We start from the raw sequence: 14,586 nt of genomic DNA on the forward strand, positions 1-14,586 counted from the left end.
GCAATGCACTTAACTTGACTTTTCATTTCTAGAGTGATTATTGAACCGTAACATCAACTGTCCAATAAATATTTGTTTTTAAATAAATACATTATTATTAATATCATCATCATATTGTAATTTTTTAAATATTTTTACATTTCCAGTTATATAATATTAATTATATTTGTATTATTTTGCAGTATTTAAATAACAACAACTATTATTATTATTATACATATCTACATATCTACTATATACTATAATATTATTATTGTTGTTTTGTTATATTTATATACTGTAATAATAATAATGATTATGTGTGTGTGTGTGTGTGTGTGTGTTTGTGTGTGTGTGTGTGTGTGTGTGTGTGTTTGTGTGTGTGTGTGTGTGTGTGTTATAAGTAACTGTTATAACTTCTGTTTGTAATGTTTATCATTGCATACATACTATTTCACAAACTATATTTAAAATATAGCTGGCAGTATCCTGTAATCAGTATGCTATTACTTTCAGTCTAAACACATGCACACTGATCTCCTGGCATAGTACATGCTAACAAAAGTCTCTCTAGTAAGTGCCCTACTTTTATTACAAAAAAAAAATGATCAGTACAAGTGCTCAACAACTACATGAAAAAGCTCAATACAAACTTAAAATTCACTAAGGTCAAGAACCCTGAAGAGCGGAGAATGGCACTCATGTCACATTGGCCTCTTATAATGTTGATTATTAGGTGCTCTGCATTATACTGACCTCGCTTTGACCCCGTCACAGTGATGGCCACAGGAAACTGTCATCAATAGATATTAATCTTAACTGCTTTCAGTGTCATGGGGCTCGCTCTTGGCAGCAGTCATAGCACATGCAAACCAAACACTCCACGGGGCGCTTAAAAAGTCAGTTCGCTCCTACAGCAAGTGTTGTGCACTCTTTTTAACCTTGTAGAGATGATATTCAGATGTGATATATAACACATATATACAATTCATATTATTGTCCAACTCACCGAGGGTCTGTCCAGCAAGCACACGTCCATTTTCTCCAATGACGGCTCCACGAGCGTGTCTCTCATTAGCGTATTGAACGAAAGCGTAGCCTTTGTGAACCGAGCAGCCCAACACACGGCCGTATTTGGAGAAGATCGTCTCGACGTCGCTCTTCTTCACCACCGCTGTGTTCAGGTTGCCGATAAACACGCGTGAGTTGATAGATTTGGGGTCATTTTTGTTGGTAATGTTGCTTGTCTGGACTTTCAGTGACATCTTGGTTCAAATGTGAACAACAATCTGGAGAAGAAACAGATCACATACGTTTAGGCCAATCGCTGTATAATTAGCTACATTCTGGATACCGAGTAATAAACAAAGCATATTCCTAACCGAAACAGACAAAAGAGATCAGCTGCATAGATTTCTTAGAAAAGATGACTTAAAACAACAAGCCACGAGCAGTGTTACAATTACTTTTGTGATTAAACTTCCATTAATTGTATAAAATCAGAAAAATATAAACAACAGATGAATAGTTACTTTTTAACACAATGATAAACTGTTCATTTGCAACAAATTCAAATAATAATAATACATATTATGATTCATTATTAATAATAATTATTAGTAATAAAAATGTGTACTATTAGTATTTATTATTAACATGATCTTAAAATTATTATTTATATGTAATAATAATGATTATTGAAAGTGTAATTAAATTATTCATAATCTGGTAAATTATTTATGTGAATAATATGAAATAAGATATTAATGTAAACAAGTTGTATTATTATTATTATTAACAACAATATTATAACAATAAGCAATATTAATTAGTACATATTATTTAAAATTCTATATAAAAATGATATATTATTTTTTATTATTATTAAAAAACTATCAAAACATCCTCTAAAGTGTATTTTTAAAATTCTTTGTCAGGTAATATAATTACTTCCCAAGCCAGACAATCCAATATCTGGGGTCTTAAAGGTGCTGATTTTGCCCTTGAGCAAACATTACCCTATGAATCATCCTGAACACGGACACGCCCTGACTTATATATCGCCTAATTAATGAATAAGTGATCAAAGCCCTCCTGACACCAGCACAACACGTCTGATGTACGCCATTTCTCACGGGCAAGACCGGCTACACCCTACGCAGTAAAATCAGACAGAACTGTAATTAGCACACTGATCAAAGTGTTAATGACAGGCCGTAAGAAAGAACAATCACACATGAGATCGCTATAGTATTTCAGTTGTTTCTTCTAGACTGTAATGGGTTTCAGCGGAGAGGAAAGTGAGACTTTTCTTAAAAAGATAGTTCGAATTTTCTGTCATTATTTAATTTAATTTAAGTTTTTCCAAACCTGTATGAGCTGTTGAGCACAAATAAAGATACTTGGTAACCAAACAGGATGGTAGCCATTGACTTCCATGGTATTTTTTCCACACTACGGTAGTCAATGGCTACCATCAAATGTTTGGTCACCAACATTCTTCAAAATTTTCTTCTTTTTTTTTTTTTTTTTTTTTTATTACAGAAAAAAAAAGAATCAGATAAAAATTACGATCAACATGAGGGTGAGTAAATAATGACAGAAATTTCATTTTTGGGTGAACTATCCCTTTAAGACTCCTCTATGTCATTCACACAATTACCACATTCAAGTGTATTATTTTGCATGAGTTTAATCAAAGTGAGACCAAAATAGAAATATAAGGATGCACCAATTTGGACATTTTTGTCAGATATAAATGTTTCTTCTAGACTGTAATGGGATTCAACTGAGAAGAAAGTGGGACTTTTCTTAAAGGGAAAGTTCCATTTTCTGTCATTATTTCTTCACCCTCAAGCTGTTCTAAACCTGTATGAGCTTCTTTCCTCTTTTGAGCACAAATGAAGATATTTTGAAAAATGTTGGTAACCAAACCGTTGACGATAGCCATTGACTTCCACAGTACTTTTTTCCACACTATGGAAGTAAATGGCTACCGTCACCTGTTTGGTCACCAACATTCTTCAAAATCTTTTTTTTTTTCTTCAGCAGAAGAAAGAAACTCCTACAGGTTTGGATCAACATGAGAGTGAGTAAATAATGACATAAAATTTCATTTTTGGGTGAACTATCCCAAAAATGTTCAGAAAAGATCTTAACAACCAAAGTCTACAACCAAAAGTCAGAGATCTCAATATGATCTCAATATGAATATGAATTCTGAGTGATTCGATCCACATAAATGTTTTGTGTGACACCCACCGACTATTCACAATCAAATTAATGGATAAATTACATAAAAAAATTACATTAAGAGGTAAATTGGACTGCATTTCAAAAGATCAACCTCCAATCAATAGTTTTCCTAGAAGAAGGCTCAGCTTTGCTTCTCATACATTTGGCGAAAGGATATGAGAGGATAAGAATATTTGGACCTTACTATGGGGATAGAAAAGAAGTCTGAGGTTAAAAGATGTCGCGCTTCTGACCGCTGGAGAAGTGGCCCACCGCTGTTCCTTATTAGCAGCCGCCAAACGTAAAATCAGGAGAAAGTGAAGTCTGTCAGGGTCAAATGACTGTGTCCCAGGTATGACGGAATCAGGTTTACTGTGAGGGCCGTTCAGACCACAGCTTCCCTCTGACAGTCTGCTAATCACACAACATTTTCACAGAGCAAGCAAACAGGAAGGTCATTCAGTGCAAAAGAGACGTTTCTCCTCTGATTACTAGAGACTCTGTAAATCTCACATTGCAGGGGATTGTACAAGTCTTTGAAGCATGTGCTGTCTTTCTTTCCTCTTTGTTATAAGGACTTGGGCAATAAAGGTTTTTGAGCTACACACTATCATCCTGCTTGCAGAAATAACTAGCCAATTTACTGCTTTGTTCAGACTCGCCTTTAAAGTCCTGCCTCCGTGAGGCCCATTAACACCTGTTAAAGAGTTTCTAAAGAGTTTGGTTGTTGAAAGCATCAGAAGGTTTAGGGATCATGGATTGTAATTAAATGATCGATTAGACTGGGAAAATACTGGAGCGGATTCCTACATCATGCCATGTTGGACAGCATCCTGACAGAAAGCATTCATGCGGCTGAAAGACTCACACTACCTCCGGCTAACTTAATGAGCTGTGGGTTTCAGCGCTCCCATTTTTCCTCATTATGTCATTCACACAATTAACCCATTCAAGCGTATTGTTTTGCATGAGTTTAATCAAAGTGAGACCCAAAAAGAAAAATAAGGATGCACTAATTTGGACAATTTTGTCGGATAAAACAAAAACAAAACAAAAAAACTATAGGGTACTTTGTCTTTTTTTTCAATTTGTTTTTTTTTCTTCTTTAGAAATAAACATTTAAATAAACACATAATATTATTATAATTTACAACTTCCAAAAGTTTGGGGTAAGTAAAATAGCACTAAATGAAATATTATTACATTTATTAAAATAACTGTTTTCTATTTTAATATTTTAAATAGTTTGAATAATTTAAAATGTTAATTATTTTTTATTATATAATGAAATATATATATTTTGTTGTAGTGCTGCACATTATAAATGTACTGTGTTTTCACTTTCGATCAATTTAATGTAGCCTTGCAGAATAAAATAATTAATTTCTTAAAATAAATCTTAAACTTTAAAATCCCAGACATTTGAATGTTAGTGTAAATATTCTATTAGAATTAATCAAAAGACTAAATTTTTTAATATTGTAATGTCTGCACTTCTAAACAATAAATCCCACTATTTACAAGTTGTGGAAAAACATGAGAACAGTATAATTGTGATTGTGAAAATGAATGTGAAAGTAAAATACACACACACACACACACACACACACACACACACACACACACACACACACACACACACACACACACACACACACACCCACACACACACACACACACACATTACAGACTTCAGAAGTTAAGGTAAACTTGAAAGCATTCTATTTTTACAACAAAACTCTTTCACAGATCAATCTGTTTGTTTTATTATGTATTACCTAAGACACAGCCATGATCCAAATGAATCTTTCTGAGTGAATTAAGAAAATGTACCAGCCATGAAACCGTATTTTGCATCATTTTTATTAAATATATACTTGATAATGAAATATTTTGCTGTCTTGTTTCTTCTGCTCTACAAACTGCACTGATCACTCCACTGTAAAAAATATATAAAATCAAAAAAATAATTACAATAAAATACTATTACAAATTTTCTACTTCAAAATTACTAGCAATTTAAAATCAACTACACAAATTCTCTTTCTTTTCTTCTTTTTTGGCAGCAAATAAATTCTGTTTTTTTTTTTTCAGATTGTCACTTGCAGCATACATAAAATATTACCTCATAATCAAATATTTATAAACTTGTTTTGATGATTTAATGTGAGCAATATATCGCATACATTTCACACATTTTCAGATTTCATTGTGTTCACTCCTTAGACTATGAGCAGATAAAACATTATAGAACCTTCAATGCAATACATGTACCTCATAAATTACAAATAAAACAACACTGATTATTATTATTTTATATATTTTTATATTGATTTTATTAAGATATTAATTGTATCGTAAATTATTATTGATCATTAATAATTAGCATTTTTCATGCTCATAGATTTGATTAATAATTGGCAAATACCAAGCTCTCTCTCTGTCTCTCTCTCTTACACACACACATCTCTCTCAGGCCGGGTTGTGGGGCGAGCATGTGACTCTGGCACGCAAACGTTTGACTCTCCAGAGATTTGGCAGCGCTGTCCCACCACACAAGCTTCCCAGAAGCAGCTGCTTGCATTGCACAATACACTAATACTAGGTTATTAAAATGTCCGGGGGGCTGAATGTTCATCTGCCTTTACTGCTGACCTGAAACCTGTTTTATATTTTGTAGTAACAGTCCAGGTTAAAGTGTGCTGGAGGTTTGCATCTTAAACTGAACTCTCAGCACTTTCAGCATACTGATAATGTGCTCACAGGAGTACTTCATTCACTCAGAATGCATTCTTAAAGAACTGAGATGTGAAATTACAATGTAGGATTTTATGGTTCATTGAGTGATGGTTAATCTATAAGACTTGTTGTAAAGGTGCATCTGAAAGTAAATCAAAGGATACTATCTACACTGTAAAAAATGTATTTGGAAAAACATGCATTTTGAAAAACAAAGTGAAATTGTTAACATGCTGTCATGTTTTAATTGGTTACATGTAATATACAGTTAAATGTATTAGAAAGACAACACACTTTTAAATGCATGTTTATTTGTATTACTATTGTTAATTTTATTTATTTTATCAATATAAATATGCATTAATATTATATTAATATAATATATAATGAAATATATAATATTTTTATATAATACATTTCTATTGAATATATCATGTAAATAATATATGTTTTGGTAAGTATGAATCACGTTGAAAATAAATAATACACCCCCAGAAAACTCAGATATATTTTTATATATTACAATTCTAAATTTTGGTAAGTAAATAATTTAATATAGATATATGCAAATGAAAATTAGAATTGAAAAATATAATTTTTCAATTCAAATTTTCATTTACATATATCTATATTAAATTATTTACTTACCAAAATTTAGAATTTATTGTAATACTCAAGTAATAATAGATTAATAATTTTGTTAATAATTTAGTAATTTGCATTTAGGTATTTAGTCTTCTAAACATATTGAAGATATATTCCTCATAACACATGTATTTACATAAAAAAACAGACATTGCATTTATTGTAATACTTAAGTAATAATAAATTAGTTATTTAGTTAATAAATTAGTAATTTCCATTAAGGTATTAGAAGTAGTCTTCTGAACATATTAAAAATATATTCCTTATAATACGTATAATATACATTATTTGTTTATAATTTCATTATTTGTAAGATAATATAATAATGTAATATGAAATAATAGAATATATAAGAGCATTTAAACATGAGTTAACTGAAAAGGCATATTTATGAGTCTATCAAAGTAAAAACAAAAGAGCATATTATATATACACACTACCCTTGATCAACACATATTGCTGTACAAATTGAATTCTGTTTGACTTTACAAAGTCATGTGCTTGAACTCTCTCTCTCTCTCACACACACACACACACACACACACACACACACACACACACACACACACACACACACACACACACACACACACACACACACACACAGTAGTGAGTACTGCACGTGGTTGTTGGGGATAATTTATATTCTATTTGAGCTTGTGCCAAAATCCTCCCTGTCAGTAATGGTGTTTTACAGGCAGGCAAATGTGTTTGGGGGTCACTTAATAGCTCATTAGAAATGAGAGCACCTGCCCCCCCACCGCTCATACAAACCACAGATGTTACCGGAACAAGCACCAAACTGCTACTTTTCCCTGCGATGTTGCTAGCCCTCTGTTGGGATTAAACAGCATCAAATTCTGTTCGGAAACAGCAGCTCGGGAATTAGGTTTCTCCACTGTTGCTCAAAGCAACTAAATCAGAATCTGAGGACTGAGGAAAATATCAATTCATCAACCAATCAGCTCCTCAAACAGACACTTTGTACCTGGTGCAGTGTGCACAACTGTGGTTCGAGCAGGAATCTAAAGAGATTTCTGTGGCATTTGATTGTTAAAGGAATAAACCACAAATCTGTACAAGCTTTCGTCAGTGGAGCACAAAAAGAGATTTTGAGGAATTTACTGGGCTGTGTATTCCAAAAGCATCATTAGCATCATAAACAGTTATATTTCCAAAACATCATAATTTAGATAATGCATGAAAATCCCCTGAAAACCACAAAATTACACAAAATTAAACTAAAATGGATAGTACACCCAAAAACTGAAATTGTGCCATTATTTATAAGAAATATCACAAGAGTAGCAGTGCCACACAAGTAGGGTTGGGTATCATTTGAATTTTATCGATGCCCAATTCTGATTCTGCTTATTGTTTCCTAGTTTTGATTCCAATAAGATAAAAAAAAAAATCAAATATAAAAAAATGAAGTCAAACATGTAGATGTCAAAAATTTATTCTGTGTCTTCTTACAAGGCATTCTGTTGCAGCTGAATAACATGAGCAAAAATCTGCAGCCTACGAGCACTTAGGACTACAAGAGGAACTTATGCTTTTAACAAAAATCCCACAGCAAAGACAACTAGACTAATATAAATTTAAAATAGTAAAGTGTTAAAGACAAGTAAAAAGTCAGTAATAAAATAGGAACAAACAAATTAATTAGCAATAGCATAAATAAATACAACGGAACGGACACAAACCGAGACCACTGTTTTCTGTGCTCACGCTTGCGCTTCAGACGTCACACTTAAATCATTTTAAATCACATTAAAATGCAAATGCAGGAATTGTTAAGCAGAATCAAAATGCATGTGTCTTATCAAATACCCAGTTTTTGGAAATTTGGAACCGGTTCTAGAATGGAACCAGTTTTCAATACCCAACCCTACACACTGCAGTGGGATACTGCGTTTATACAACAGTTCAATGGCACTTGTTGTCATCTAATGGCAGATTAATGTAAATAAAATCAACATCACGAGCTCACACACCATTTCTTTATACTAAATAAATACTATTATTAAATACTACAATTATTTATATAAAATACTTTTGATTGAATAATAATATTTAATAATCAACAACAACAGCCATCATGTGGTTGCTAGGCAATTCAGTCAAAAGTACAAAGGAAGCGTATAAAGTAATGACCACAGCTATAGAACAAATAAAAGATTAATGAATACAAACTGCATATTTGAAGTCTAAACAACAACATTCTTACCTAAAATTCTCACTTATTATGCAGTGTATAATAATGAAAACAATATTCAATAAATGCACAAAATAGATGAATCCGTAAATAACTAAACCAGTTTGTTTGTGCCAACACAAACTGGTGGTGTGATTGTTACAGACTATACAGATGAGTTTCAGAGGAAAACTGGCATACATTGTACATCTTGGCTCGCCTTCTTCCTCTTCCTTTCTGACACCCAAGGGTGCACTTGCTGGCACCGCAGTGTTGTGCAGCACCGCTGTCACCGTTATCACTGCAGGGCGTAAAGAGCAGACCACCGCTTGAATGGTGAATGTCTCTCAAGCTTAGCTCTTACCTCCCTATTGTGCACCTCAATACTGGCAACCAGTGAAGCTCGTTATGCTCAGTATGTCACTGCCAGTATCAGTCACCGGGTCTCAAGGGGAAAGCTTACACCTCGACCCACAGATCACAATTAAACTCTGCAAATGCAGTTTTGCAAATCAGGCTGATTGTGAAAAATAGATTGTTCTGCAGTTAAATTATCACAACAAATATGCACTACTGTTCAAATTTTCATGGTCAGTATGTTTTTTGTTTATTAATCCTTGTGCATTAAATAGACCAAAAGTCAAAATATTTCTAATGGTACAAAAGAGATTTCATTCAAATAAATGCTGTTATTTGGAACTTTATATTCTTCAAAGAATTGTGAAAAAATATATTACAGTTTACATAAAAGTATTAAGCTGTTAAATTATTTTATTTAATTACAATTAATTGCAACTGTTTGTTAATAATAAGACACATTTCTTGAGCAGCAAATCAGGATATTAGAATGACATCTGAAGGATCATGTTTTTTTTAATTATATTTTGTAACATATTAAAATAGATCACAATTCGCAATATTTCACAAAATTACTGTGTTTGTATTGTTAGTGAAAAGTAGAGACTTTTTTCATAAACATAAAAAAAAATCATCGTAACCCCTTTGGAAAGGTTGTGTATATGCATAGAAAATGAGGCTGAACATTTAAGAAAACAAATTAAAATATTTCCAGTTGGTAAAATATAAATAGAAAGGCCTTAAGTAAGTTACAGCGCAATTTCAATGCGACACTCTTAAGAACATATTAAAACATTCATGGGAAATGCAGGTGAAAAATTCAAAAACATTCATAACATTGTTCACAGAGAAGTATTTATAGTCAAGATCTGTCATTACTGTTAAAAAAACATGTAGTTGCAATGAATGAACAGAATTAAATACTTTACAATTAAGCTTAAAAAAGAAAGTAAAAACACTGTAAAGACATCATATATATCATCCAAGTGGATGCTGCACACTGGTGGTGGTTGAGGAGTGACCCCCCCCCACATGATTTTAAAGCACTTTGGGTGTACAACAATACACAATAAAGCGCTATATAAATGCATCATTCATTCATTCATTCATTCATATAGTAGTCTATAACTCATTGACCTTTTCAGTTTCTTCCTCACACACAGCTATCATACGGCTTAAAAAGATTGGAATATAGTCATAAGGACCAATTTTTTAAATATATTTTAGCAGTGTGTTATTGTGATTTTGGAGCTTGACAGCCTCATTATACTAAACACAATGGCCAAAAACATTATTCAAAATTTCTTCTTTTGTGTTTCAGAGAGGAGAAGTCAAATGGGTTTGCAACAGCACAAGGCTGAGCAAATCATGACAGAATTTTCATTTTTAGATGAACTATCCCTTTAAGTCAGACAGCACAGCGGCTGAGGAATATACGCACGGTTGGTGGCTGCCTGTGTCAAATTTATATCTCTACTCCCTCCACAAAAAAAAAAAAAAAAAAAAAAAAAAAAAAAAAAAAAAACAGGCACGCATCCGCTGCAAATTCTCTATTTTCTTTTTTCTCGACTCTGAGGGCAGGTGTTGCCAGAGATAAAAGAGAACGCAGAATAAACGGGTGTGCTTGTAATGATGAGGTCCCTTCTCATCCCATCCTTTTCCTTTTCTCTATCTCACTTCGCTAATTTCCCGTCAGCGTCTGATGTCTTGCTTATTACCAGTGGTCTCTGAATCCACAGAATAATTAGCCAAGGAAAATAAACACGGGGTGCCCACGGATGCATGAAGGTCACTGGGTGTCTTACTTCACTGTGAGCTGGATGACGAGGGACTCAGGGGGGTGCCGCAGAAGAACGGATGACAGTATTGATTATTTTTCCTCTCTGCTTTGAGTTATTGGATCTGTGCTGCGCTTGCACGTGCTGGTTGGCAGCACTGGGAAATATGCATCTAATAGCTGGCACCAGCCATGTTTCTTGTGTATACACAGTTTTTGTGGTTATATATGTATATATAAACAAAAACAGGGAGAAGGAAACAGCTTTGTCTCCTTTGTGCAATAGGGCTTCTTCTTTCAATATATGAGCAATTGGGTACTGTGTGTAGGAAAGAAAATCATGAGACAAGGAGGGACTCAACAAGTATGGCCAGTGCAAGAGCGCTTCCAGTTATTTGAAAAAACTAATAATTAGATACTATTATATTCAAACACATTTTATTAACATTTGTGCATGCTTTTATATGTTAATATATTTATTATGGATACAGTATATTCATAATTATGCAATAATCACACTGATGGTGAGTGTTGTGCTTTGTATAGCTCTGTATGTTATTATTTAAAAATATATTTGATTATTATTTGCAAATGACAACGTGTATATTTTTACAAAATGTAATTCATATATTCATAAATATGTAACATCACTCTGATAGCGAATGTTGTGGACTTTGGTAGTGTCTATTACCATAAAATACATTATTTGCATATGACCAGCTTCAATAGTTTAACAAAATGTTTTTTATAAATGCATACATACACAATACTTCACAATGGTGGCGAGATTTGCCCATCAGTCCCAAAAGTCATGTTGCTTTTTTACAACAGTTCAACAAACAATAAGTTAATATGGGGAAACTTACATTTTAGAGCAGGGATAGGCAACTCCGGTCCTGAAGGGCCACTATCCTGCAGAGTTTAGCTTCAGCGCTCATAAAAACTCACCTGCCTGTATCTATCTAGTAATCCCGAAAACACTGATTGCCTTGTTCAGGTGTGTTTAATTAGGGTTGGAGCTAAACTCTGCAGGACAGTGGCCCTCCAGGACCGAAGTTGCCTATCCCTGTTTTAGAGACAATATGTCCATTTACTTGGTCTATTTTTTGCTCCAACAACAAAAATAATCAGTCAAATAGAGTCTAATCAGTAACTTAAAAGAGTTTTGTTCCTGAAAGAATCAGCATTTTTGAATGAATCATTTCAATTAACGGTTTAATGACTCAAAAACACACCACTTCTCGATGTTCAGAGATCCATGCAATGGTTCTTATCTGAAAAATTGGAATAAATATATTTAGAATTAGGTTGAGCACTTAGAAGTTTATCAGATTTTTTCATGATCTCTTCATTTAAGGCACACATCAAACATGTCACAAGAGACTATATACAAACAGTTAGAAAAGGGCAACTACCAAAGAAGGTAAAAGTGATGTCAAATAGAGAAAAAAGGACAGAAATGACTTTAAAAAATTCAGTTTGACTTCCTAAGGCAAAAGCAGACACTTTTCACCACCCCGTGGATAAGTGCAAAACATATACTGTATCAAACCAAAGCACATACAAAAATATTAATAAAAAGGCTCCTATTTTACATAAACTCATCCAAGTATGCCCAGAGACAGAGAAGACATTTTCCCCAAGACAGCTCTAAATGGCTCCAGGCTACATCTGGTATTGCTGATAAAGTCTTGCTCTGGCTCCTCCAACCAGATATATCATAAAATTATTGGGCTTTAGGACTCCGCAGGCTGTTCCTTTGGGAAGTCTGACTTTCACCATCCTCAGCTGAACACTACTAAATCAACAAAGCAGCAGCACTTCTGTGGCCTTTGTAGACTAGCTAGGCCAGAGGGCATGCCATCACTAAGACGCCAGGGAAGATTTGGACCCTCTGGCACTTTTTATTCAAGTTGCCTGGCCCAGTCCTTGGTTTATCAGAGTTAATGCAGATTTAATGTTGCGAAAGACTCCCTCCCCCTCTCACTCCGCATGCGTGCGCGTTTTATAACAAGAGAAGTGCTTCAAACTGTACATAAAAAGACAAATACAACCAATTCCATTAGCCTCATGTTCACTCTGCGGATTCAACACAAATTAGCCTACAGCGAAATTGCCCAAAGCAAAAAGAAATCATGTTGCATCTCAGCCTTTTATTTTAAATTGACACGGCATAGTCATAAATATGCTAACGTTGTGTCTCAGTAAGAATAGAGACTGTTTTGCTTGCTTTATTAACAAGAAAAGCTGTGCACTTTTGTAACAAAGCAGAGTATTATAATTGGTGATGTTTGCTAAGGCACTTACTAGATTGCACAGTATTACTCATAATCAGGGTAACGGGGTTTGAAAATCTCTAAACTTCAGTGCATAATTTGTCTTGTACCATTTGTGTCTTCCTGTAGCTTGGCACTAGCAATGCCAATGTTATGGGTTCGATTCCCAGGGAATGCATGCATTGAAAAAACCTAAAGCTTGCAATGGGAGTCACTTTGGATAAAAGCGTCTGTCAAATGCTATGGACTTGAGTCAGAAAGTAACCATGGTAGAGAACACTGAGAATACCAGAGCAACCATACAGAAATGCCCTGGCAACCACCCAAAACACTAAGTGGCAACTTTTGAACAAGCAAGCACATTTTCTTGTAGGTTAAAACTCTAGTTACATAATTTAAATATTGTTAGTTTAGTTGTTTATGATGGTGAATGCACTTAAGCATTTTTTAGTGTTCAACATAATGTCTACAAATCACATTTTAGGAAGGTTGTTGCAGACACTTTCATACTCAACTGATATGAAAGTGCATATATTGTGTATAAATAAGACTTGAAGCTGCTGTAAGCATTTTTTTTTTATATTGTGGCTCTCTGCCAGTGACGTCATTTGGAGCGAGACTATTTGTTTGAACATTTTTTTTAACAGAAATTTGCAGCAGCTTTAGACCGGCAATTATGTGTAGAATTCAAATATTCAATCTAAACGATTGGAAAGAATTAAATATCAATACAATTGCCATGATTGAATAGAACAGAGTATTAATTAATACAACAGGTAGTCCAACAACACTCTTTTATGTCTCCAGTTGTCTGAAATAGTTGTGAGCATTTTTTCTGTATCTACCTAAGTTGCAACAGAATATTTGGAATGGATGCAAGAAAATTTGACATTAACAACTAAAAGAAGAAATGTAAAGTGTTTTCTCCCTTTTTGTATCACAAAAAAAAACTCAAAAACTCAAAATTTATAATTTTTCTACAGTCTACATCCTTTTTCCTTTTTTTTTTTTTAAATAAGTCTCTCACGCTCAACAATGCTGCAATTATTTGATCAAAATTACAGTAAAACTGTAATACTGTGAAATATTATAACAATTTAAAATGGTAAATTAATTGAATATATTGTAAACTGTAATTTATTCCTGTGATGCAAAGCTGAATTTTCAGCATCATTACTCCAGTCTTCAGTGTCACATGATCCTTCAGAAATAATTCTAATATGCTGGTTTGCTGCTAATGATACATTTTGTATTCTTTTCAATGTTGAATTTTTTTGTAGAAACCATGATAAATGTTTTTATTTTTTTCTCCAGGATTCTTTAATGAATAGAAAGTTCAAAAGAACAGCATATATTTAAAAATAGATTTGTTTTACTATGTA

General features: G+C 33.4%; 1 protein-coding gene across 3 annotated transcripts in view; it reads right to left on the bottom strand.

Annotated features, from left to right (window-relative positions):
* LOC109091666 (RNA-binding protein Raly-like) overlaps positions 1-14,586 on the bottom strand; it is a 74,024-nt gene that overhangs the window by 13,884 nt on the left and 45,554 nt on the right. For all 3 annotated transcript variants that reach the window (XM_042726516.1, XM_042726517.1, XM_042726515.1), the window contains one exon: positions 989-1,268. In XM_042726516.1, coding sequence (XP_042582450.1) covers positions 989-1,244 — 256 coding nt within the window. In that variant the 5' untranslated portion in view covers positions 1,245-1,268. The remainder of the gene's footprint in view (positions 1-988; positions 1,269-14,586) is intronic.

The sequence above is a fragment of the Cyprinus carpio genome, chromosome B6, assembly GCF_018340385.1.
Source record: "Cyprinus carpio isolate SPL01 chromosome B6, ASM1834038v1, whole genome shotgun sequence".
In the NCBI taxonomy this organism is placed as follows: Eukaryota; Metazoa; Chordata; class Actinopteri; order Cypriniformes; family Cyprinidae; genus Cyprinus; species Cyprinus carpio.